General features: G+C 43.9%; 1 protein-coding gene and 1 pseudogene across 4 annotated transcripts; one reads left to right on the top strand and one right to left on the bottom strand.

Annotated features, from left to right (window-relative positions):
* Nucleotides 1-26,567, bottom strand: ZNF26 (zinc finger protein 26). Of its 4 annotated transcripts, none has more exons than XM_004054188.4 (4): nt 26,029-26,567; nt 5,388-5,514; nt 5,024-5,119; nt 1-2,429 (listed from the first exon to the last, which is right to left on the bottom strand). In XM_004054188.4, exons 1-4 carry the CDS (start codon nt 26,059-26,061, stop codon nt 1,084-1,086), a joined length of 1,602 nt encoding a protein of 533 aa, XP_004054236.1. In that variant the 5' UTR covers nt 26,062-26,567; the 3' UTR covers nt 1-1,083. The 4 variants fall into 4 exon arrangements, with proteins under 4 accessions (XP_004054236.1, XP_063550584.1, XP_063550585.1 ...); XM_063694514.1 differs by lacking the exon at nt 26,029-26,567 and adding an exon at nt 25,131-26,017 and having other exon boundaries at nt 5,388-6,503; XM_063694515.1 differs by lacking the exon at nt 26,029-26,567 and adding an exon at nt 25,131-26,017.
* LOC115930345 (uncharacterized) lies at nt 17,584-17,696 on the top strand (annotated as a pseudogene).

The following is a 26,567-nucleotide window of genomic DNA, read 5'->3' as shown; positions in this document are numbered from 1 at the left end:
AAAAAGCAAAAGACATTTTTATTGAGAAGTGAGGAAACACACAGATCAGAGAAGCAGGTTCTAAAGGGATCATATCCACAGTTATTCTTGTAATCAATTAGCCAGAATGAATGGATATTCTCAACAGAATTCTGGGACAAGAATGAATGAGTTCCCACATTTTCTGGTTCATGTACAAATGAATTACAGACTCAAAATTCTGAAAAAGAGATTACCATTATCCAACAATGGGTAAAATGCTCACCTGTAGCTAGTGGAATGGATACCTGAAAGACACTACCACAGGAAGCACCCCAGAGAGGGGAGGTATTTCTCCAGAGAAAACAAGGGTGCTCATGTCAATCAATGGACAACAGGCATGGAACTGCAAAATATAATAAACGTTCATTACAATGAGTTCTCTTAAGCGGCAGCCCTGTAATAAATGCCAGATCTGCTTATGAAAAAGAAATCAAAAGATAATTAGCATTTAATATGGAAAATACTGGGGGATATTATTCCACAAACTATCAAATATATATATAGATAGAACAAGTTACATTAAAAAATAAAGTACAAAAAATTTTAGAAATACTATTCAGTGTTAACTCAGGGAAGTCACATTAAATATCCGTTAACTTTAAGAATCTGTTCCCTGCGTTTTTCCTGAACATTATTTACATATTTTAAAAAAAAAAACTTTATACTCCACCATGAAGTCAACTGTTCATAACAAGATTTTATTTTACAAAAACACAGCTTTAAATCTGGAATGTGACTTTCCATGGAACACACTTTCAATGGGAAAATGCTTCCTTAATTTATTCAACTTATAAGGTGTTCCTAGTGTAAATTCTCTGAATCTTCATGATGATACTACAACATTTGATACATTTATTGCTCCACATTCCTTCCATTATTTTCATCTACAAAGATTTGTAACTTATTTCTGAAAGCTTTTACACTCATCCCAAATATGGTTGGTCTCTCTCCTCTCTGATTTTTGACATGAGTGTAATTTTAGGGCCTCCTGCTTGTAAATCCTATCTATATTATCCAAAGTCTCCTGAACATCAGTTTCTCACATTGCATCATTCTGATTTCTCATTTATGAGTCTTCCGATGTATACGAAGCCCTGAATTCCAACAGAAGGATTTCCCACATTCAGAGCATTTCCATGGTTTCTCTCCGGTGTGAACTCTCTGATGTTCACTGAGAGATGACTTCTGAGTGAAGGCTTTTCCACATTCACTGCATTTAAAAGGTTTCTCTCCCGAATGAGTTTTCTGGTGTATCTGAAGTGATGCCTTCCTAGGGTAGGCTTTTTCACATTCATTGCATTCATAGGGCTTCTCAGTTGAATGAGTTCTCTGATGTATAATCAGCTGTGATTTTCCACAAAAGGCTCTCTCACACAAACTACATTCATAGGGTCTCTCTCCGGTGTGTGTTCTCCTATGTATAACAAGGTATGACTTGCTGCTGAAAGCCTTCCCACATTCACTGCATCCATAGGGCTTCTCTCCTGCATGAGCTCTCAGATGTGCAGTGAGCTGTTCCTTCCTACCAAAGGCTTTCCCACATTCACCGCATTGATAAGGATTATTTCCTGTGTGAACTCCCTGATGTACAATGAGTTGTGTCTTCATATTGAAGGCTTTCCCACAATCACTGCATTGATAGGGTTTTTCTCCTGTATGCATTCGGATGTGAACAAGGAGATAGGACTTACTCCTAAAGGCTTTCCCACATTCACTGCATTTATGGGGTTTCACTCCTGTATGAGTTCTCTGGTGTACAACGAATGGAGACTTCAAACTAAAGGCTTTCCCACATTCGCTGCATTCATACGGTTTCACTCCTGTGTGACTTCTCTGGTGTAAAAGAAGCTGTGATTTCCAACTGTAGGCTTTCCCACATTCACTGCAGCCATAGGGTTTCCCTCCTGTGTGAATTTCCTGATGGACAATGAGCTGTGACCTGAAAGAGAAGACCTTCTCGCACTCACTACATGAGTAGGGTTTTTCTCCTGTATGAACTCTCTGATGAGCATTGAGGTTTGACTTGGCACTGAAGGCTCTTTCACATTTACTGCATTCATAAGGTCTCTCTCCTGTATGAATTCTGAGATGTACAATGAGCTGTGACTTACAACGAAAAGCTTTCCCACATTCACTACACACACAGTTTTTTTCTATGCTATGAGCTCTTTGATGCTTAAGAAAATATGGTTCTTCATAACCATGAAACTTATCAGGATTCTTTCTTAAATAACTTCTGCTTGGAGCTGAGTTTTGTGTCAAACTTTTTCCATGTGTGTTATAGAGTCTCTGTCTTGAAGAATCATGGGTTTTGCTCAGATTAAGTCTTCCCAACACACTACAAGCATAGCTTCTTTCAATACTCTCAAGCTCATCTTGATTGTTCTGGTACCATTCTTCCCAGCCATCTACAAAAAAACAAACAAAATATAACTTTTTGAATCATAACATAAACCTGATATGGAATTAAACAGTATTAGGACTGTGATGTAATCAACCTTTCTCTTTTGGTAACAAGCCTACCACACTGGTTCAAAAGAAATACTGGCCAAGCATGGGGGCAAGGGAACTGAATCAAAACAAACCAAAACAGGTCCCGTCGTGAAAACTGGTAGCAAATTACCAGTAATCAAAAATCGTTTTTAAAATAGAGGTTTAAAATTGGCACTTGGATTAGCCAGGCATGGTGGCGGGCACCTGTAATCCCAGCTACTAGGGAAGCTGAGGCAGAAGAATCGCTTGAACCTGGGAGGCGGAGGTTGCAGTGAGCCGAGATCACACCACTGCACCAAGTACAAAGTTCCTGAGGAGGAAGCCTGACTGACAGGGTTTAAGAAATAGAAAAAGGCCAGGAAAGCTAAAACCCACTGAGTGAATGGAATGAAAGCAGAACCAAATTATTCAAAACCATGGCAAAAAGTTGTTTATATTTTTAAGATTTTTTTTTTTTTTTTGAGACAGGGTCTTGCTCTTTCACCCAGGCTGGAGTGCAGTGGCGCAATCTTGGCTTACTGCAGCCTCGACCTCCTGGGTTCAAGTAATCCTCCCATGTCAGATTCCTGAGTAGCTGGGACTACAGGCACATGCCACCATGCCCAGCTAATTTTTGTATTTTTAGTAGAGATGGGGTTTCACTTGTTGGCCAGGCTGGTCTCAAACTCCTGAGCTCAAGCGATCCGCCCGCCTTGGCCTCCCACAGTACTGGGATTACAGGTGTGAGTCACTGTGCCCAGCCTAAAGGTTTTAATTACAGAAAATCTCAGTCTTCTGCATTTAAAAGATCAGTTTGACTGTTCTGTAAAAAGTAAGAAAAGGACAGAGAAATACTTTAGGAAGCTATTGTAGCAGTCCAGAATGAGATAATAATTTGAACTACAGTTCTTGATATACTTTGGATATCTGTCCCCGCCCAAGTCTCATGTTGAATTAGAATCTCTAGTGCTGGAGGTGGGGCCTGGTGGGAGGTGTCTGCATCTGGATTATGGGGGCAGATCCCTCATGGCTTGGTGCAGTCTTCATGATAGTGAGTTCTTGTGAGATCTGGTCATTTGATAGTATGTGGCACATTCCCCACCCCCCCTTACTCCTGCTTTCACCATGTGACGTGCCTGCTCCCCCTTTGCCTTCCACTATGACCGGAGCTACCTGAGACCTCCCCAGAAGCAAAGGCTGCCATGCTTCCCATACAGCCTGCAGAACTCTGAGCCAATTAAACCTCTTTTCTTATAAATTTAGTCTCAGTTGTTTTTCTTTTTTTGAGATGGAGCCTCGCTCTGTTGCCCAGGCTGGAGTGCAGTGGCACGATCTCGGCTCACTGCAAGCTCCGCCTCCTGGGTTCACACCATTCTCCTGCCTCAGCCTCCTGAGTAGCTGGGACTACAGGCGCCCGCCACCACACCCCGCTAATTTTTTGTATTTTTAGTAGAGACGGGGTTTCACCATGTTAGTCAGGATGGTCTCCATCTCCTGGCCTTGTGATCCACCCGCCTCGGCCTCCCAAAGTGCTGGGATTACAGGCATGAGCCACCGTGCCCGGCCAGTCTCAGGTATTTCTTTATAGCAATGAAAGAATGGCCTAACACATGTCTGGAGTTGAGGAAATTTGGAACATACGGGAGAGAGAACTAAGACGGTTTGCTAAGGGACTGGATGTGGGAGCAGAGAAGGGGAGGAGTCAACAGCTTCTTGAATGGCAAGATGGCACTGCTCCTTAGAGATGGAAACACTAAGAAAGAAACTTGTGGAAGAAAATGAAGGACTCTGGCCATTTCTTTTGAGGAAGAACGGTAATTTTAGAAGGAAATCCCCATTTCTGATACTGAGAGTAAAGTCTGGGAAAGCGTGGGGTAGTGCTCCCACAGGCAGGTAAAACCCAGGACTCAAGTGCCAAAGAGAAAGACGTCAATTTTGACGTTACAACACTGGGGGGAAAGCGTAAACCTTCGGAACGGAAGAGCCTTTCGACAGTTACAACATTCGGAGAGGAGAGCCAAACTGGGAAAAAATACCCCTCTGGACAACGCAAAAGGGAAGTATAAGGTGTGTAAAGTCACTCAAAGATATAGGAGACACCAGGGCTAAGACTGTGAGTCAAGTCTAGGGGATTTAACTGTGGAAGGCAAAGGAGGAAATAAAAGAAATGGAAATAGAGGCAACGAGCCACATCAAGTGAGGGGAAAAAGAAATCCTCTAAAGGTCTCGATGCCCAATAAAACCCATGACCATGGGGAGGACGGAAACTTACCCAAAAGCAAACCTGAAGCAGAGTTCAGGAAAGAGGGGCATGCCTGCCTCTCAACAGTAAGGGGGAAGAAAAACCCAAATATATGAAGAGTGATGGCGATGTCCTTATCTGAGGAGCTCCTGGCTTCATCCTGAGTCAGCTCCAGTAGCTCAAGGACTTCCAGAAGCATTTCTGAAGACAACACTGTGAGTGCCCACTCCTCAGGTACTCATCAAATCACTCCCATGCCTCCCACCTTCCTCTTTCTCACTCACCCACCTGGACAGCTCTGCCTGGAAATTTTGGCATTTATTATCCATGGATCTTCTCCTTGTTCCAACTTGAAGATTAAGTCAGGCTTGGTACCATGATACCCTGTTGATGGGAAATCAGAAAGGGTGGGGACCAGGCTGTTAGGGACAGGACCGAGGAATCAAGAGCTACAGAGCAAAACTGCTCATCTCACTTGGGGAAAGATTACAATTAGGAAGTGTGGGACAAATAGGGACTAAGGAAATTTGACCCCTAAAGTTCAAGTTCATAATCATTAAGCACTTCAGAGATCCCAGAGTAGTTCAACAACAAAAAAAGGGATGGCAATTTAATATTCACTATCTGAGTAACATTGAGATGCAGTACTTACCCACTGATATCAGGTTATGATAGTTTTCCAATATCACATCTCTGTACAGGTACTTCTGTGTAGAATCCAGTAGCTGCCATTCATCCCAGGTGAACTCCATAGATATATCCTTGAACGACAATAATCCCTGAAATAACACACACCCTGTTCAACTGGATGCAATTACATTAGGTGACATGGAAAAGATGCAGAGGAACTGGGAAGGGATAAACGTTCCTCTACCAACTATTTCCTGTGGCTGGTTCAGCATTTACTTTGTGAGAGAATTAAAAATCAATCAAGGAGTGCCAGGTACGGTGGCTCACGCCAGCACTTTCGGAGGCCAAGGCGGGTGGATCACAAGGTCAGGAGTGCAAGACCAGCCTGACCAAGATGGTGAAACCCTGTTTCTACTAAAAATACAAAAATTAGCTGGGCGCAGTGGCAGGCACTTGTAATCCTAGCTACTCAGGTGGCTGAGGCAGGAGAATCACTTGAACCCAGGCAGCAGAGGTTGCAGCAAGCCGAGATCGTGCCACTGCACTCCAGCCTGGGCGACAGAGTGAGACTCCATCTAAAAAAAAAAAAAAAAAAAAAAGAAAGGAAAAATCAATCAAGGAGCTTCTATTTGCCGGTACTCTCTTGGGTCCTGAAGATTTCAGGATGAATAAAATCCAGTTCTGTCTTCAAGAAACTTTCTATCTTGTAGATGGGAATGAACATTTATACATGCAAACAAAATAAGGTGTTCTGAGTCCTTGGTAAAAACATCTAGGGTACACTTTGTACAGAAATGAAGAGAGCCACTCAAGTAGTCTTAGAAGATCCATGATGTGTTCAAGAAGTTGGGGTAGAAAGGGCAATTCAGGAGGTGTTTGGACGAGGTTCAGCTGAGAACAGGGGGATAAACAAGAGAGTTTATCCTTCTACTTGCAGGAGTCTGAAGGCAATTGGTCTGGGGCTTCCATCTCTTGCTCCACCTTACATGGCTTCCACTTCCAGGGCAACCCAGTCTAAGATGGCTCTAGTCATCACATCTGCATTCTAAGCAACAGCAAAGAGTGGGGGCTGGGAGGGAACAGCAGGGAAATTCAGAAATGGAGTTTCTGTATATGCCCAACTGAAAAACTGGCAAATCTATTATGAAAGAAAGAAAAAAAAATAGATGGAACATAATTTGCAGTCCCTGTACCAGAAGCAAGCATCACACAGAACACATGGCAGAGCCTGGTCAATTCAAGGAACAACAAATATTTCAGACACCGAAAAGACTGCTGTCTTTGTTTTCTATTTTTATAACAGAATACCAGAAACTGGGTAATTTATAAAGAAAAATGTTCATTTAGCTCAAGGTTCTAGAGGTCATGAAGTCCATGAGCATGGTGCTGCCATCTGGTGAGGGCCTTCTTGCTATGTCATAACTTGGTGGAAGGCATTACATGATGAGAGACAGACAGCATGCCAGCTCAGGTCTCTCTTCCTATCCTTTTAAGGCTACTAATCCCATCATAGGGGCCCTGCCCTGATGACTTTATCAAATCCTAAATACCTCCCAAAGGTCCCACCTCCAAATACCATCAACAAATAAATTTAGGAATTAAATTTCCAACACATGAAACTTGGAAGATACACTCAAACCACAGCGATGGCTACAACGGGTGAACAGGTAAGAGCTAGACTACAAAATAAACCTGGCAGGGTGTGGTGGCTCATGCCTGTAATCCCAGCACTCTGGGAGGCCGAGGGAAGCAGATCACAAGGTCAGGAGTTCAAGACTAGCCTGACCAACACGGTGAAACCCCGTCTCTACTAAAAATACAAAAATTAGCCAGGCGTGGGGGTGGGTACCTGCAATCCTAGCTACTCAGAAGGCTGAGGCAGGAGAATCGCTGGAACCAGAGAGGCAGAAGTTGCAGTGAGCCAAGATCGCATCACTGCACTCCAGCCTGAGCGACAGACCAAGACTCCGTCTCAAAAAAATAAATAAATAAATAAACCTGGAATGATTTTCCTGGTTTATAGAAGAATTACCAATGTAGGTTTATATAAATAAGAAAAATAATAGGGCAATGTTCAAAGAAATGCGGCCTGAAAATTCTCTTGGAGTGAAGACAAATACAGGAGTTCACATGAGAAAAACCTACCAATTGAAATACAAGATAAGTTAACAAACAAAAAAAAGGTCCAAATTTAAGCAGATGGTAATGAAACGTCTGAAAATAAAGTATAAAGAGAACACCTGATAACCAACTAAAAGGAAAGAACAATGCTTCTTGAAAGTGGGAGAGAAATAAAGTACTGAGAAAAAATAATGCTGATTCTGAAATCTTATACCAGCCAAACTAAAAAGCAAAAATAAGGGAAAATAAAAGACATTTTCAAATATACTAGCACCTGGAAAATTTATATCTATCAAATGTGGTACCTCATGCCTATAATCCCAGCATTTGGGAGGCTGAGGCGGGAGGATCACTTGAGGCCAAGAGTTTCAGACTATCCTGGGTCACATAGTTAGACCCCATCTCTACAAATAACAAAAAAATGTGTGGGCATAGAGGTGCACGCCTGTAGTCCCAGCTACTCAGGAGGCTGAGGTGGAAGGATGGTTTGAGCACAGGAGTTTGAGGCTGTAGTTGGCCATGACTATGCCACTGCACTTTACACTGGGCAACAGAACCAGACTCTTGTCTCTAAAAAAAAAAAATTACACCCTATAGAGACAACATTAAGACACAGAAAGAATTGGTGGGAAGCTGGATACAACGGTGAGTGCTGAAATCAGCAGAACATAAATCTATTGATTCAAACACATCTGAACTAAAATTATAATCAGCTACAATTTAAGCATGTGTGTGATGCAAATAGATGAGAATCATAAAAAATGAAGGTATAAAGAAACATCTTTCACTTGCGAAAAGAGAAAATGCAACTGTTTAGACTTTGTTTTAAAGGGAAACGTTCAGTGTGCCTGTGAACAACTTAAAGACAATCAAGCACTAAAAATGTAGGGAGGGAGCAGGGAGGAAGACAAGTACAGCTTCCAAAACAGTAGAGAAAAAACCGACTGAGAAAGAACACATTCATGTTAGAAGAAACATACTGAAAACAAAACTAAGACAGTTTGAAACTTATGAGATACACCAAAGAAAAAATACAAATTAGAAAATAAAGAAATGAAAAAAGATATCAGGTAAATGCTATATCAATGAAAGCTGATACTCACAGAATTAGCATAAATAATTGCATTTTTACATCAGTTTAACTCAAGGGACTTAAACTAAAGGCATTTCTTATGCATCCTAAGTAGCATGACGGTCTCACTACAGCCAACAGACTCCTCTTGCCCAGGCACCTCCACGTGGTTCACCATCCCTCCTGGCTCATCAATACTCGGCCATTATTCTTCTATGCTAGATGGCTTTTCTATAATATATAATTTCACAAATCAAAACACCTACAAAGTTGTAAGATTTATGCCCATTAGGGAGGTTGAGATGGAGACTAAACATGATTTGAAAGTAGGAACAGAGAGAATGGAGAGAAGATTTAAACATGATTATCAGTATCCTCCTCTGAGACCCATTTAAATTACATACAGGAATACAGTACGCACAAACACACCTCTAAAAGAAAAGGGAGGCCAGGGGCGGTGGCTCATGCCTCTAATCCCAGCACTTTGGGAGGCCGAGGCGGCGGATCACAAGGTCACGAGATCGAGACCATTCTGGCTAACACGGTGAAACCCCGTCTCTACTAAAAATGCAAAAAATTAGCCAGGCGTGGTGGCGGGTGCCTGTAGTCCCAGCTACTCAGGAGGCTGAGGCAGGAGAATGGCGTTAACCCAGGAGGCAGAGCTTGCAGTGAGCCGAGATTGCGCCACTGCACTCCAGCTGGGCAACAGAGCGAGACTCCATCTCAAAAAAAAAAAAAGAAAAGGGAACTACGTAAACAGAAGCCAATATGATATTTTGATAAATTTTTAATAAACAGTAAGCCAAAAATCTGGTAACTGACTTCCGTGAGCAGAAGCTCTCCCAGAGGTAAGCTGATGCACAGCAAACCATCTCTCCCACAGAAGCCCCAAAAGCTTTGGGAACAGTCATCCTGCATGACGAGAATGAGGGGTGAACTGTAAACAGCTAAAAGCAGTATATGAATTAGGCTCCCAGGTCCCACCCACCTAGGGTCTGCAGGGTGGGTGTTACTCAGCCAACACATGACTACCTAACATGCCAGTGGTGCTAGGTACTCTTAACAAAATCCAGGCTGGGCATGGTGGTTCACACCTGTAATCCCAGCACTTTGGGAGGCCAAGGCGGGTTGATCACCTGAGGTCAGGAGTTCGAGACCAGCCTGGCCAATATGGTGAGACTCTGTCTCTATTAAAAACACAAAAATTAGCCAGGCATGCTGGTGCACACCTGCAACCCCAGCTACTCAGGAGGCTGAGACAGGAGAATCGCTTGAACCCATGAGGCGGAGGTTGCAGTGAGTAGAAATCGCACCACTGCACTCCAGCCTGGGCGACACAGAAGACTACATCTCAAAACAAAAAAAACAAAAAACAAACAAAAAATCCAAGCAGGTAAGGGACAGAGTCATGAGACAGAGGGAGGCACAGGTGCTGTTTCAGACAGGGTGATCAGGGCAGCTCTCTGATGAGGTTATACCTAGGCAGAAATGCAAGCACTGTGAGAAGCCACTGAAAGGCTTCTCGCTCTGACTGGTATTTTGAGATCATCCTGACTGCTGTGGAAGAGGGAGGGGGTTGTGTAAGAGGAGATACCGGGGAGACCAGTTAGAAGGCAACTGTGTTAGTCCAGTGGAAGAAGGCAGTGTAGGCCAAAGTGACAGCGATGGGGATGATAAATAGTGGCTGGATTCTGGGCATCCTGTGGGGACAGAGCCAGAACACAACCTGATAGAGACAGCATGGCACGCTGAGAGACAGAAGGGGGGCCAGGAGGACACCAAGCAGCCTGGCCAAGCAAACTACAGAACTTTCCCTTTAAGGAGGTGGAGAAGCCTGGGGACAACAAACGGAGAAAGAAGATAGTGAATAACTGGTCCATGAATGACGGAAGATGGGGGAGATCCAACCAGAAAACAGTCCACAGAAGTGAGTCACTGAAGGAGAAAAGTGACCTTGCTAAGAACACGTGAGAAGAAAGGGAAGCGGGTATCCATCCTCTCAAACAGGAGGGGCTCTAAGAAAAGGGGACTGTGCAAGTGCCCCACACACAACCTGGACATCTGCAACAGCCGACCAGGCTAAATCTGGGTAATTTTCAGAAGGAACTGACATGTACTTAAGAATTTAAGTAAACAAGGATCGAATAACTGGTTTCCTCTGAAAAATTCTGAAGGCAGAGACTGCCGCGGGACTCTTAAAAGGCAGCTGGGGAGTGAGGGTTCAGCAGCTCACCTCAGGCAGGGCCCCGCCTCCCTGCGGCTCACCTCAGGCAGGGCACTGTTTCCCTGGGCCCAAGGAACACCCAGAAGATTCCCGAACTCGACACTTGAGCTCATTAGCAGGCTCCTCCTCAGCAGCACTACCTGCAGGGAGGGAGACCCCAGGGGAAGAGGCAGTGAGTGGACTTCTGGGTGAGTCTGCACGCAGTGAGAGAAAGAATCACATACACCATGGAACTGCAGAGCAGAGCCCTGTCAGAGGCTCCAACCAAGCCCCACTGATGCCTGTCATAACTCTGGGTACTGACCACCGCACAACAGGAGACTCTGTGTCTTTTTCTCTAACCACTGATTTTCCCACCCCAACCCAGAAGGAGCCCCCATCGGAGGGCAACAAGTAAATGAAGTGGGAATACAGACAAGCCTCCTCCATCTCCCCTCTGCAGGCTAGAATGAGGGGAGGTACAAGAGCTTGGAGTGAGAGTGTGGACTGAACTTTCCCATACCTGAAAGTAACTGAGAGTCAATAACAAACAAGGCTGTGACCAGAGCATCATCAGCTCTCCTCACGACGAGCACTAGGCAAGGGCTGACAGGAAGCCTGAGGCTGTGATGAGAAAAATGAAGCCACTACTGTGCCCTTATTACGTTGAGGTGCTTATCAAGCTGGTTACTTTAAATCTGAGGGAGAAGAAACATGAAACAAGTCACTTCGATGTGACCATATTAGAAGCTGGAGGTCGACAGCAGAAGACGAAACGGAACCCAAAGTGGCTGCTTCTGGGGACACAGGATGGAAGAGGGAAGGTGCACAGCAGACAGCGGGTAGACCAGGAGCAGCGGGTAGACCAGGAGGCTTATTGTCTATTTTATTTAAAGCCTTTTACTATTTCTTTAAGCTTGATACGAATAAAAACAGGCCAGGCATGGTAGTTCACGCCTGTAATCCCAGCACTTTGGGAGGCAGAGGTGGGTGGATCACCTGCAATCAGGAGTTCAAGACCAGCCTGGCCAACATAGTGAAACCCTGTCCTACTAAAAATACAAAAATTAGTCTGGGCACAGTGGCTCACACCTGTAATCCTAGCACTTTGGGAGGCCAAGGCGGGCGGATCATGAGGTCAGGAGATCGAGACCATCCTGGCTAACATGGTGAAACCCTGTCTCTACAGAAAATACAAAAAATTAGCTGGGTGTGGTGGCAGGCGCCTGTAGTCCCAGCTACTCGGGAGGCTGAGGCAGGAGAATGGCGTGAACCCTGGAGGCGGAGCTTGCAGTGAGCCAAGATCGTGCCACTGCACTCCAGCCTGGGTGACAGAGCGAGATTCCATCTCAAAAAAAAAAAAAAAAAATAGCCAGGTATGGCGGCGCATGCCTGTAGTCCCCACTACTCGGGAGGCTGAGGCAGGAGAATCACTTGAACCCAGGAGGTGGAAGCTGCAGTGAGCGAGATCGTGCCACTACACTCCAGCCTGGGCAACAGAGCAAGACTCTAACTCAAAATAAATAAATAAAAGAATAAAAGTAAAATACAAAATAACTGTTAAAATTTTGAATTGACCCAGCATGATTAAAAGAAAATTTAAAAAGAAAATTTTATGACTAAGAAGCAGTCCAAAACTCTTAAGAGATTTAAAATTTCACAAGAGATTATGATAAACAGTTCTACTGTAATGGGACATATATGCTGCAAAAAATCACACCATGCAAAGTTGCATAAAAAGCCATAGGATTTATGAGAAAAATGAGGTAAAGGCATAATACTGGTGACACACAAAAAGAGAACCTAGGAGGCCAGGCGCAGTGGCTCACACCTGTAATCCCAGCACTTTCAGAGGCTGAGGCAGGCAGATCATTTGAGGTCAGGAGTTCGAGACCAGCCTGACCAACATGGTGAAACCCTGTCTCTACTAAATACAAAAAAATTAACCGGGCCTGGTGACGGGAGGCTGAGGCAGGAGAATCACTTGAACCCAGGAGGTGGAGGTTGTAGTGAGCTGAGATCACGCAATTGCACTCCAGCCTGGGCAACAAGAGCGAGACTCCCCCTCAAAAAAAAAAAATTTTTCAACACTTTCAAAACTTAGAATTTAAAGCAAAGTACAAGGAATTTCCTTGACACAATAAAGTGTTTCTTCCCTAAAACTATAGAAAATATTATACTTTGTGTAAACCACTAAAATCATTTTCTTTAAAAACACATGGCGGCCGGGTGCGGTGGTTCACACCTGTAATCCCAGCACTTTGGGAGGCTGAGGCAGGCAAATAATGAGGTCAAGAGATCGAGACCATCCTGACTAACACAGTGAAACCCCACCTCTACTAAAAACACAAAAAAATCAGCCAGGTGTGGTGGTGGGCGCCTGTATCCCAGCTACTCAGGAGGCTGAGGCAGGAGAATCACTTGAACCCGGGAGGCGGAGGTTGGCAGTGAGCTGAGATCGTGCCGCTGCACTCAAGCCTGGGCAACAAAGAGTGAAACTCCATCTCAAACAAACAAACAAACAAACAAAAAACTAAGAGAATCAGCTGAGATAAAATGAGAACTGGTGGAGATCCACCATCTTGTCTTGCAGCTGCCTGAGACACAGACATGGCTTCTGTTCCACTGACTCTGGAACTGTGTAAACAGCTGTTGGATTCGACAGTCCCTGATAAACAGCTCTCACCTGACTGACAAAGAGCTGCTTGATTTGTGGATGGCAGTTCCAAGGTGAACAAATGACATCCTGTTTGGAAGACTGCTGCTCTGATTAAAGAAGAGTCAAGAATCTCTCTGAGTTATTTATAGCTTAGGGCAATTGGGTAAAGTATGTTTTGTGAGCAAAATTTACCTTTCTCTCTACCTGATTTCTCCAAAATTTGGAAACTATTCATGAGTATTCTGATTTTATGGCAATAGAGTTATTTGCATAAGTTCAGCAAGAATCTGTTTTCTTTTGTAAAAAGGACACAATTGGAGAGACTGGTTATTTTATCAAGGCCTCAAATGGAATGGCATATTTTCAGATATAACCAGGCTGCTTTGAGAAATTTAGGTTGGATTTATAGAGCTGATAAAAAGCCCCTTGGAAAGACTTGCCTGGTACCTTGTCCACCTTAAAGATTCCTGATCTGTGGCAAGTAAAGAATGTCACTTTCTAACAGGCTCAGGAACCTCATGGTATTTTGGGATCTCGAGAAGACAGGAATTCATACAGGTGTTACAAGCACAGTTGAGCAGCAAATCCTTGGCTTGGCTTCTGGCCTTCTAAGCTTTTAAAAAAGTCAAATCCAAAATTCCTTTAAAAAGTTCCAGCAAGGCCGAGAGCGGTGGCTTACGCCTGTAATCCCAGCACTTTGGGAGGCTGAGGAGGGCAGATCATGAGGTCAGAAGTTTGAGACCAGCCTGACCAACATGGTGAAACCCTATGTCTACTAAAAATACAAAAATTAGCCAGGCGTGCTGGCACACACCTGTAATCCCAGCTACTCAGGAGGCTGAGGCAGGATAATCGTTTGAACCCGGGAGGCGAAGGTTGCAGTGAGCCAAGATCACACCACTGCACTCCAGCCTGGGCGACAGAGCAAGACTCCGTCTCAAAAAGAAAAAAGAAAAAAAAAAAAAAAAGCTCCAGCAAAGTCAACTTAAAAGAAGCCTACATGGCTGGTCACTATTCTTGCTATTCTTTATGCAAATAACCAGGCCAAGTATAATAAGATCAAAATTTATTTGCAAATAAGTTGGTCCTGCTATGACTTATTCTTGGTAGAAGTAGGGACACCAGAGAGAGAAAATTTTAGATTCTGATCGCTGTTCTGAGTTTTTATTATTTGCCTATAATTTGGGCTAACTCTGAATTATTTCCTGGCTACAAGAAGTCCCTAAAAAGGAACCAGGTTTTCATTTTCTTCATGATACTTTTAGTCGGCCCATTAACGGAACAGGTTATTTGCTGCTGTTGTTCCGGCACAATCAAAAGTTCTCTTTCGTTTGTAATCCTTGCGTGCATTCTATTTCTATTATTCAAATTATTGTTATATATCTCTCATTGTTTTACTTCATCTGAGACAAGCAAAGTCATAGTATTCTGAAGACTAGAAATGATTCAACAACCCTGTGAACCTCCTTAATTTGGAACCCTCCTTGGCCTAATCTGTTTTCCACTGCACTGCTGCTAAAGCTCTGCAATATCAGGCACCCTACCTAACGTTCAGAGGAGGGCGCATAAGATAGAGAAGCTGGACTGGGAGGTGAAGTGTGAAGGCCAAAGCAACTCCATCTTGGAAGCTCATCGACCATGTGGGCTTCTGATTAACCCCTGTTCTGGACTCCATCTTGGAAGCTCATTGACCATGTGGGCTTCTGATTAACCCCTGTTCTGGACTCCATCTTGGAAGCTAATCTACCATGTGGGCTTCTGATTAACCCCTGTTCTGGACTCCATCTTGGAAGCTCATCGACCATGTGGGCTTCTGATTAACCCCTGTTCTGGACTCCATCTTGGAAGCTCATTGACCATGTGGGCTTCTGATTAACCCCTGTTCTGGACTCCATCTTGGAAGCTAATCTACCATGTGGGCTTCTGATTAACCCCTGTTCTGGACTCCATCTTGGAAGCTCATCGACCATGTGGGCTTCTGATTAACCCCTGTTCTGGACTCCATCTTGGAAGTTCATCTACCATGTGGGCTTCTGATTAACCCCTGTTCTGGACTCCATCTTGGAAGTTCATCTACCATGTGGGCTTCTGATTAGCCCCTGTTCTGGACTCCATCTTGGAAGTTCATCTACCATGTGGGCTTCTGATTAACCCCTGTTCTGGACTCCATCTTGGAAGCTCATCGACCATGTGGGCTTCTGATTAACCCCTGTTCTGGACTCCATCTTGGAAGTTCATCTACCATGTGGGCTTCTGATTAGCCCCTGTTCTGGGAAGGCCTCTAAGATTTCCAGTTCATCTGTTGTTCCTTGTGTCAGACCAGGTACTTACCATAAATCCTACCCTTAGGTCAAACAACCTTGATGTAACCGTACTTCAACTGTCCTACACATCCCTTCTGAACCACCCCTCCCTACGGTCTAGAAGCACTGGGTCTGGGGGTAATGGTGCAGGGATCCACCACTTTGTCTTGCCACTGCATGAGACACAGACATGGCTTCTGTTCTTAAGTCCCTATTAAATGTTTCTTTCTAAGAAAAAAAAAAACAAAAACAAAACAAAACAAAAAACCATGAGAACCAGTAAGAAAAGTCAACAGGGTAGCAGTTTTAAACAAAACAATAAGGAATAGCTTTTTGGCACATTAGCAGTCACCAACCAGAAAATATAGTAAGAAAATGCCTATATGATCACAGTAACAAATCTAGAAAGTACTTAGGAATAAAAAGCTTTAAAACACAGGAAAACCTAACAAAAAATACACATGATAAAATATGTAAGTACAAAGAGATTGAAGCAACATGCCATGTTTATGATGAGTAGACTTACATGGCAAAGATATTAATTTTCCACAAATTAATTTACACATTTGATAAATTCTCAATGAAAATACCAAGGAAGTTTTTCATTTTATTTCATCTAATAATTCTAACTCTCATTAATGTAAAATAAAATCATATGCTTGGACTACTACTGCTACAACTAGAAAATTTTAAATACTCTTATCTTTTTTAAAACACCAGAGACCTGTGGAAGGAAGGAGGACTAAACAAACTAAAATTGCAGAGAGAAAAGAGCTCGCCTTGGGTGAGCTAAAATTGCTGGCTGTTACCTCGCTGGGCCATTTGCTCAGCTTGAGAACAGTGAAGGAAGGGCTCGGCCCAGACAGAGGACTATTCTAGGGGAAAGAGAAACCAGTGAAGGTTTTGATGTGCCCCAGTGGACAGTGAGTTTTCCCCATGGGACATCTGTTGAGTGCTGGTCAGTGCAAGAAGCTACAGGCTGGGCTGGAATGGCAGACTGAGTCTCCCGCAGCCTCAAGGTGCTCCAGAAACAAAGTACCAGTAGAGAGGAGCCTGCAATAAATATACCATCCAGAAACCTGAAGCCACAGGTAACAGAGTACAGCCCCTAAACAGCTCAATTCCTGTTTTGATTGAGGTGATCAGCCATTCCCCTACTGCATGACAGAGAAAAGGGGAAATATCCTCTGATATAAAACAACAGTAAGGTCAGGCATGGTGGCTCACCCCTGTAATCCCAGCACTTTGGGAGGCCAAGGTGGGTGGATCACCTGAGGTCAGGAGTTTGAGACCAGCCTGACCAACATGGTGAAATCCCGTCTCTACTAAATATACAAAAATTATCCAGGCATGGTGGTGGGCACCTGTAATCCCAGCTACTGGGTAGGCTGAGGCAGAAGAATTGCTTGAACCCAGGAGGCGGAGGTTGCAGTGAGCCAAGATCGCGCCACTGCACTCCAGCCTGGGCGACAGAGCAAGACTCTGTCTCAAAAAAAACCACAACAGTAAACTTCAGTCTCTGTGGTTATTCCTTTTAAAACAATGTCAGCAAAAAATTAAAAACTTTGAGACACGAGGCAGGAAAATATGACTGACAAAAGGAATAGGCAGATAATTGATAAAGATGCACAGATGATCCAGACGATGTTAGCAAACAAGTAATATTACAAATAACTATCATAATATATAACTATGTAAATATTTAAAATACAGAGAAGTTGTATACAGTGAATAAAAGGAGAACCGGAATTAAAAAAAAAAAAAAAAAAACAAGGAGACATTTAGAAACAAATAACTGATCCCTGAAATGAGCATCAATGGGACAATGGCCAATACAAGTCTGTTAAGGATGTGGAGCAAACCATCCTTCTCGTGGGGTTGTGTTACTGTCCAGTGAGCGCATGGTGAGGGCAATACCGCTAACGCCTACACAACACACCCACATCAACTACGGTGGTGCAATTTTTTGAAAAGTGGAAAACCTCTTTTCCATGAAAATAAAAAGGGATATAGAGCAAATGCAGCTCTCAATTCCTGGTACTGGGAATGTGAAGTCATTTCGCCACTTTGGAAAACTAAGAGTATGTACTAAATTTAAATATATGTATACAATGACTCGACAGTATCATTCGTAAGTATGTGCCCAGTGGTTCTCAATGGGCAGGAGGGAGATTTTGCCCCCCGGGGGCATTTGACAATGTCTGGGGCCATTTACGGTTGTCATAGTGGGGCAGTGCTACTGGCACCTACATAAGTCGGGGCCAGGAATGCTGCTCAGCAACCCACGATGCACAGGACGTTCCTCCACAACAAAGAATTATTCCATCCAAAATGTCAATAGTGCTGAGGTTGAAAAATCCTGGTATGTGCCTCACAGAAATGATAGTTGATGTCTACCAAAACAAATGTACAAAAATGTTCACAGTCGTGTTATCTAAAATAGCCAGTAACTGAAAACAACCTAAACACTGATGTTGATGATAACAGATTATTACAACAGACAAATTATGAAATGTTCATACAACAGAATATCATACAACTTCACAAAAATAAGCCAACACAAACATTTTAAGGATATAAACATATGCATTAAAAATGTACAGGGAAAGACCTAGAAGAATATCTATCAAACTGATTACCTCTGAGGAGAGAGAGGGGATTGGGATGGGTGGGTGGTTATAAGAGACTGAATTGTGTTCTAAGAGAATCAACTGTATCATCAAAAATTAATAGTTCCAGTTCTGCATGTAAAGAGTTTGGAAGTAGCCACTCTGTCCTAACAAGTAAGAAGTTTAACAAACTGAAAAATCAACAACTCTTCTTAGATCTGAAAGAGAAGTGAAGATACAAGGCAAACAAACCACTGTCCCCAAAATTAGAGACAGGCAGAAACATAGTAGTTACCAGATCACAAATCTCTGTGAGAAAGCGTCAGGACAGAAATACCTGAACTGCAACTGACAAATTGCTAGAGGCTAGGTGTGTCCATGTCTGAAGTTAAAAAGTCCAGGGGGACCCAGTCATGGTGGGAGTGGAGGGAGACAAAGTCCCAAGCTTTTCTGAGTTTTACTTTCAGGAGCTCAACCAGGTTCCCAGAGCCTAATATACTGGGGTTTTGTCAGAGCTTAACTAACCTGAGGGAAGAGAGATATACCAAATTCCATCCTGTCCCATCTAAGGGTTGGGGTGAGGGTGGCCTGGGAAATACTTGTGAGGTTGAGAGTCCAGGAGAACAGGCTCACAAAGAGACAGACCTAATCAGGGGCCTACAGAATGCTCACCCTTTCCTGACATCTCATCACCACATTAGTAAAGTACTATTAAAAGTAATTCCTTTTACTCAGTACATCATGTCTAGCTATGAACGTAAAGGGACAAGGCAATACTAAAAGGCAAAAAAACATAGGGCAACCACGCACGGTGGCTCACGCCTGTAATCCCAGCACTCTGGGAGGCCGAGGGGGGTAGATCACCTGAGGTCAGGAATTCGAGATCAGCCTGGCCAGTATGGTGAAACCCCGTCTCTACTAAAAATACAAAAATCAGCTGGGCATGGTGAAGTACACCTGTAGTACCAGCTACTCGGGAGGCTGAGGCAGAAGAATCACTTGAACCCAAGAGGCGGAGGTTGTAGTGAGCCAAGATCACACCACTGCACTCCAGCCTGGACTCCATCTCAAAAAAAAAAAAAAAAAAAAAAAAAAAAAACACAGACAGGGCAAGCATCAGAACCAGACATGATAGGGATGTTGAAGGTATCAGACAAAACTTAAAACAACCATGAATAATATGTTATGGGCTCTAGTGAATAAAGTAGGCAGCATGTAAGAACAGATGGGCAGGCCAGGCGTAGTGGCTCACACCTCTAATCCCAGCACTTTGAGAGGCTGAGGTGGGTAGATCACTTGAGGTCAGGAGTTCGAAACCAGCCTAACCAACATACTGAAACTCTGTCTCTACTAAAAATACAAAAATTAGCTAGGCACGGTGGTGCGCACCTGTAGTCCCAGCTACTCAGGAGGCTGAGGCACAAGAATGGCTTGAACCTGAGAGGCAGAGGCTGCAGTGAGCCCAGATCGCACCACTGCACTCCAGCCTGGGCAAGAAAGTGAGACTCCATCTCAAAAAAAAAAAAATAAATACTAGTGATCAAAAACACTGTACAGAAGTGAAGAATGCCTTTGATGGGCTTATGTATTATGTAGACTGCACGAGATTGAGGAAAAAAATCTTTGAACTTAAGGATGTATCAACAGAAACCTTCAAGCAAAGAGAACACTGGGGAAAAAAAAAAAGAACAGAATATCCAAGATGGACAGCCATAAAAGGTGTAGATACGCACAATGGAAATACCCGAAGGAAAGGAAAAGAACAGAAGAAAGACAGCCGGTGCCTGACGCACAGTGGTTTGACTTAGTATTTTTCAATTTTACAATGGCGCAGAAGCAATACACTTCAGTACGTTCCCCACCTTATGATAAGGCTCCATCTGGATAAACCTATTATAAGTTGAACATATTGTAAGTCGAAAATGCACTTCTGACAAAGAGATTTTCAATTTATGATGAGTTTATCAGGATGTAACCACATCATTAAGTCAAGGAGCATCTATATATGAAACAATAATTACTGAAAATTTCGCTGAAGTAATGTCAGACACCAAATCACAGATGGAGGAAAATCCGAGAATACCAAGAAGATAAATGCCAAAAAACCTGCACGTAGGCATATCATTTTTAAAGCACAAAAAATCAAAGATAAGCCAGAGGCGAAAAAAAATACCTTACCTACAGAAACCACACAAGCAAGAAAATGGAGTGAAACAGTTAAGGTGTTTAGAGAAAAAAAAATCATCAAAACAGAATTCTGTACCCTGCAAAATTATCCTTCAAAAGTTAAAAAAAAGTCTTTCTCAAACAAAAACTAAGATAATTTATTGCTATTTCAAGTAAACTTGCCTTAACTAGGCAGAAAAGGAAAATACAGGTCAGAAACACAGATACACTTTTTTTTTTTTTTGAGATAGGGTCTTACCCTGTTGCCCAGGCTGGAGTGCAGTGGCATGATCTTGGCTCACTGCAACCCCCGCCTCCTGGGTTCAAGCGATTCTCATACCTCAGCCTCCCAAGTAGCCAGGCCTACAGGCACGCACCACCATGCCCAGCTAATTTTTGTATTTGTAGTAGAGACAGGGTTTCACCTTGTTGGCCAGGCTGGTCTCGAACTCCTGACCTCAAATGACCCGCTGGCCTCAGCCTCCCAGAGTGCTGGGATTACACGGATGAGCCACCAGGCCCGGCCACAGATATATATTTTAAAAAGTGAGAACATCAAAGAAAGAATAAGTGAAAGTAAAATTAAAATTTTTTTCTTATCATTTTTTTGAGACAGTCTCGCTCTGTTGCCTAAGCTGGAGTACAGTGGCACAGCAGCCTCGAACTCCTGGGCTCACCTCACCATCTCACCTCCCAAGTAGCTGGGGCTACAGGTGCACACTAGCACACCTGGTTTTTTTTTTAGGTTTTTTTTTTGTTGTTGTTGTTGTTGTTTTCTATAGGCAAGGTGTCTGCGTTGCCCAGGCTGGTCTCGAACTCCTGGCTTCAAGTGAGCCTCCTGCCCTCAGTCTCCCAAAGTGCTGGGATTACAGGCATCAGCCACCATGCCTAGCTATTTTTATTTTGTTGTTGTTGTTGAGTCTCGCTCTGTCGCCCGGGCTGGAGTGCAGTGGCACGATCTTGGCTTACTGCAACCTCTGCTTCCTGAGTTCAAGCGATTCTCCTGCCTCAGCCTCCTGAGCAGCTGGGATTACAGGTGTGTGCCACCATGCCCGGCACTAACTTTTGTATTTTTAGTAGTGACAGGGTTTCACCATGTTGATCAGGCTGGTCTTCAACATCTGACCTCGTGATTCACCCGCCTCGGCCTCCCAAAGTGCTGGGATTACAGGCCTGAGCCACCACGCCCGGCCATGCCTAGCTATTTTTCTTATACTTAGTTGACCTAGTCTGTTCAAAATAGTAATGGAGGCTGGGCACAGTGGCTCACGCCTGTAATCCCAGCACTTTGGGAGGCTGAGGTGGGTGGATCACTTGAGGTCAGGAGTTCGAGACCAGCCTGGCCAACATAGTGAAACCCTGTCTCTACTAAAAACGCAAAAATTAGCCGGGCATGGTGGCACACATCTGTACTTCCAGCTACTCGGGAGGCTGAGGCAGGAGAATCGCTTGAACCTGGGAGGCAGAGGTTGCAGTGAGCCGTGATCACGCCACTGCACTCCAGCCTGGGTGACAGAGTGAGACTCTATCAAAAAAATAAAAAGAAAAAAGGACAATAAAGGAACATCATACTATGTACAATTCTACGTCCACACATTTCATGACCTAGATGAAACAGACCAAATCCCTGAAAGACACAATCTGCCAAAACTGAACAAAAAGAAACAGACCCTCTAATTAATAAGCCTAAATTGAATCAAAAATTAAGAATCACCCAAACCAGAAAGTGCCAGGCCAAGATGGGTTCACTCACTGGTGAAGTCTACCAAACATTTAAGGAAAAAATCACACCAATCTTTTTTTCCCTCTACAATATTTTTCAGAAGATAAAGGCAGAGGGAATCCTAACTCAGTCTATGAAGACAGCATCGCTCTAATACCAAAACCAGACAGAAACCCTAGAAAACTATAGAAAAATTATCTCATAAATATAGATACAAAAATCCTCAACAAAATACTAGAAAATAAAATACAACAATGTATAAAAACAAGTGTACACCACAGCCAAGTGGGATTTATTCCTGGTATGTAAGGTTGGTTCAATACTTGAATCAGTTCCATCGTATCAAATAACTAAAGAAGAAAAAGCATAGATAGATGCAGAAAAAACTTTTTTTCTTTTTTGAGACAGGGTCTTGCTCTGTCACCCAGGCTGGAGTGCAGTGGTGCAAACATGGCTCACGGCAGCCTCAACCTCCCAGGCTCAAGCAATCCTTCCACTTCAGCCTCCTCAGTAGCTGAGACTACAGGCATGTGTCACCACGCCCAGCTATTTTGTTTTTTAATTTTTTGTAGAGATGGGGTCTCACTATGTTGCCCAGGCTGGTCCTGAATTCCTGGGCTAAAGCTATCCTCCTGCCTCAGCCTCCCAAAGTGATTACAGGTGTGAGCCACATCTGGCCCAGAAAAAAAATCTGACAAAATCCAACCCCATTCACAATTAACAACAACAAAAACCCTCACTAAACTAGGAATAAGGGTCTTTCTCAACTTGATAGAGAATATCTACCAAGAAAAACGCTACAACTAACATCATACTTAACTGTGAGAAACTTGAAGCTTTCCCACTAAGATCAACAAGGCAAAATGTATCTTTAATTCCCTCTCACCACTCTTTTTCAACATTGTACTGGAAGTCCTATCTGAGGCAAAAAAACAAGAACAGAAAATACAGGATGAGAATCCGTTCCAAAAACCTGAAATCTAAATGCTCCAAAATTCAAAACATTTTGAGTCCTGACATGTGGAAAATCCCACACATTAACTTAATACAACCTTTGTTTCACACACAAAATTATTTAAAATACTGTATAAAATTACCTTCAGGCTGTACATATAAGGTATATATGAAACATAAACAAATTCTGTGTTTAGACTTGGGTCCCATCCCCAAGATATCTTATGTATATGTAAATAGTCCAAGATCTGAAAAAAATCCAAAATCCAAAACAATTCTGGTCTTAAGCATTTTGAATAAGAGATACTTAACCTGTAAAATGTATAATGACTGTGAAGGAAGGAATAAAACTTTGTTCACAGATGACATAATTGTGCAAAGTCCAAAAGAATTCACCAGACCCGGCACAGTGGCTCACAGCTGTAATCCCAGCACTTTAGGAGGCCGAGGTGGGCTGATCACGAGGTCAGGAGATCGAGACCATCCTGCTAACACAGTGAAACTCCGTTTCTACTAAAAATACAAAAAAATTAGATGGGCGTGGTGGCACGTGCCTGTAGTACCAGCTACTCGGGAGGCTCAGGCAGGAGAATCGCTTGAACCCAGGAGGTGGAGGTTGCAGTGAGCCGAGATCATGCCACTGCACTCCAGCCTGGCCAACGGCGAGACTCTGTCTCAAAAAAAAAAAAAAAATTCACCAAAAGACTCCTGGAACTACGTGATTATACCAAGGTTGCAGGATACAAAGTTAATATACAAAAGTCAACCCCTTTCCTGTACACAGGTGTAAGCTGAATTTGAAATAAAAAACACGATACCATTTACAGTAGCACCCACAAAAATTAAATACTTAGGTGTAAGTCTAACAAAATATATAACGATACTATATAAAATCTATATGAGAAAAACTACCAAACACTGCTGAATGAAAACTAAGAACTAGATAGAGAGATATAACATGTTCATGGATAGGAAGACTCAATATTCAAGACTTCAGCTCTTCCCAACTTGATCTACAGATTGAATGCACTGTCAGTTAAAATCCCAGCAAGTTATTTTGCAGATGTTGACGAATTGATTATAAAGTTCAGACAGACAAAAGACTTAGATTAGCTAACAGGATACGGAAGCAGAAGGATACAGTTGGGAGAATGAACCTGACTTCAAGACTTATAGGCTGGGCATGGTGGCTCACACCTGTTATTCCACCAATGCTTTGGGAGGCCAAGGAGGAAGAAGTGCTTGAGGCCAAGAGTTGCAGGCCAGCCAGGGCAACACAGTGAGACCCTATCTGTACAAAAAAAAAAAAAAAAATTTTAATTAGCCTGATGTGGTGGCATGTGCCTGTAATCCCAGCTACTCAGGAGGCTGAGGTGGGAGGATCCCTTGAGCCCGGGAGTTCGAGGCTGCAGTGAGTTGTGACTGTTCCACTGCACTCCAACCTGGGCAACAGAGTGAGATCCTGCCTTGAAAAAAAAACAAAAGATTTACTATAAAGACCAGCCTGGGCAACATGGCTAAACTCCATCGCTACAAAATATACAAAAATTACCCGGACTGGGTGGCATGTGCCTGTAGTCCCAGCTACTCGGGAGGCTGAGGCTCAAGAATCGCTCGAACCCGGGAGGCAGAGGTTGCAGTGAGCCGAGATCGCGCCACTGCACTCCAGCCTGGGCGACAGAGCGAGACTCCGTCTCAAAAAAATAAAAAAAGACTTATTACAAAGCTACAAAAATCAAGACAGTGTGGCAGTGTGGTATTAGTGAAACAACAAATAGATCAATAGAACTCAATAAAGAGCCCAGAAATAGACCCATATAAATACAGTCAACTGATCTCTGACAAAGGAACAAACTCACAGGGGGAAAAATCCACTCCTAACTTTCTCTCGTTTCTTTAGCACAGCAGCCTTTCTCCACCGTGTGTTCTTTCCTTTCATTAACCTGAGTCCTCACCTCGGTCCTCTTGAGGGTTCCAGTTGGTCACACTCTGAGCTTCCACGAATACAATAAGGTGTCTTTATATATTTCCAGTTTAGACCTCCCATGTGAGTTACAGGCTGAAATACAGGCATTGGATATTCAACACCTGCGAAAGTCACTCCCAGGGTCCCTCTGCCAATAGCATTCCTAGTCTCCGGCTGTATAGCTCAATGGAAGAGCACCACATCCGGCAACGTCGTCAACACCACTCACCGAGAGCAAAGGATTTGGCAATCAAATCACTTGTAAAAACTCCCCTCTGGTTCTCTCCATCAATAATTCATAAAGTCCCGATGATCCACTGGCCCGCCCCTTACCTCTCGGACTCCCGAGCTCCGCTCCTAGCCTTTTCTCCCTATTCATTCACCTGTAATTGTGTCCATAGTTCACTAGACTACCCTCCCCACCAAACCAAAGCTCCTCTAAAATTAGGAACATACATAATTTATCTCTGCATTGCCAGCACCAGCCTTAGAGTCCAGCAGACAAAAAGACACTCCATAAACAAGCATTTGGCCAAACGAAAAAGGAGGAACTGATCATTTCTCCAACTAAGTTCTAAGGGTCTGCATAAGACAACTTTGTGTAGAAAACATGAAATGATGGAGGATCCTCAGACTTCAGGGCCCGCAGCTGTCCATGAAGTGCAGTATAACTGCCCGTCACAGAATACCACAGGCACGTTTCTGCAAGACCAGAGCTTGGGCGAGCTTCAGAGGAGCTTTGGTTTGGTGGGGAGGGTAGTCTAGTAAACTACGCACACAATTACAGCTGAACGTGAGTTCAGTTCCCGGAGTAACCCTGAAGAGATTATTAACGTGGCCACCCTCAGTATCCAGTCGAATTTTAAACACGGAAAGTCTCTACTTACCCAGCACGAAGCTGTCCGGAAACTGGTGGCCATCCCCACGCCCACGTTCGCGCGCCGCCTGCGGGGGCAGGACCCGCGGGCTGCGGAGAGACCGTGAGGGATGCGTCCGCCCGAAGACAGGTGCGGGACCAGGGCCCCAGGCTCCTGACCGTCCCGGGGCTGAGTCGTTGGCAGGGACGCCGGCTCCTCAGCTCTCGCCCAACACGGACCGCGCGTGACTAGACAACCTCCCGGTCTGGGTACCAGGAGTCGCACGGATGGATTTGTGCCTTTCCGTGGCCCTGACTCGGGAGAGCAGGAGGCTGATCTGGCCCCGTCCACGCCCCGGACCGACGGAAGTGTTTAGCTGGTCAAGTCTCTGGTCTGCCCAGGATAATCCGAGCCGCTTAGCTCCGCGTCTCCGCGGCCACAGAGACTCAGCCAGGTACACCCGCTGGCCAGATTCCGGTCCACTGAGTCTAAGCCGGAAACAGCCCTGCACGCGCGCACCCGACTAAGGCCGGGAGTGCGGCGCATGCGGAAGTGCGTCCTGCGTCGAT

Source organism: Gorilla gorilla, chromosome 10 (genome assembly GCF_029281585.2).
Source record: "Gorilla gorilla gorilla isolate KB3781 chromosome 10, NHGRI_mGorGor1-v2.1_pri, whole genome shotgun sequence".
In the NCBI taxonomy this organism is placed as follows: domain Eukaryota; kingdom Metazoa; phylum Chordata; class Mammalia; order Primates; family Hominidae; genus Gorilla; species Gorilla gorilla.
This window is presented reverse-complemented; position numbering and strand designations above follow the sequence as displayed.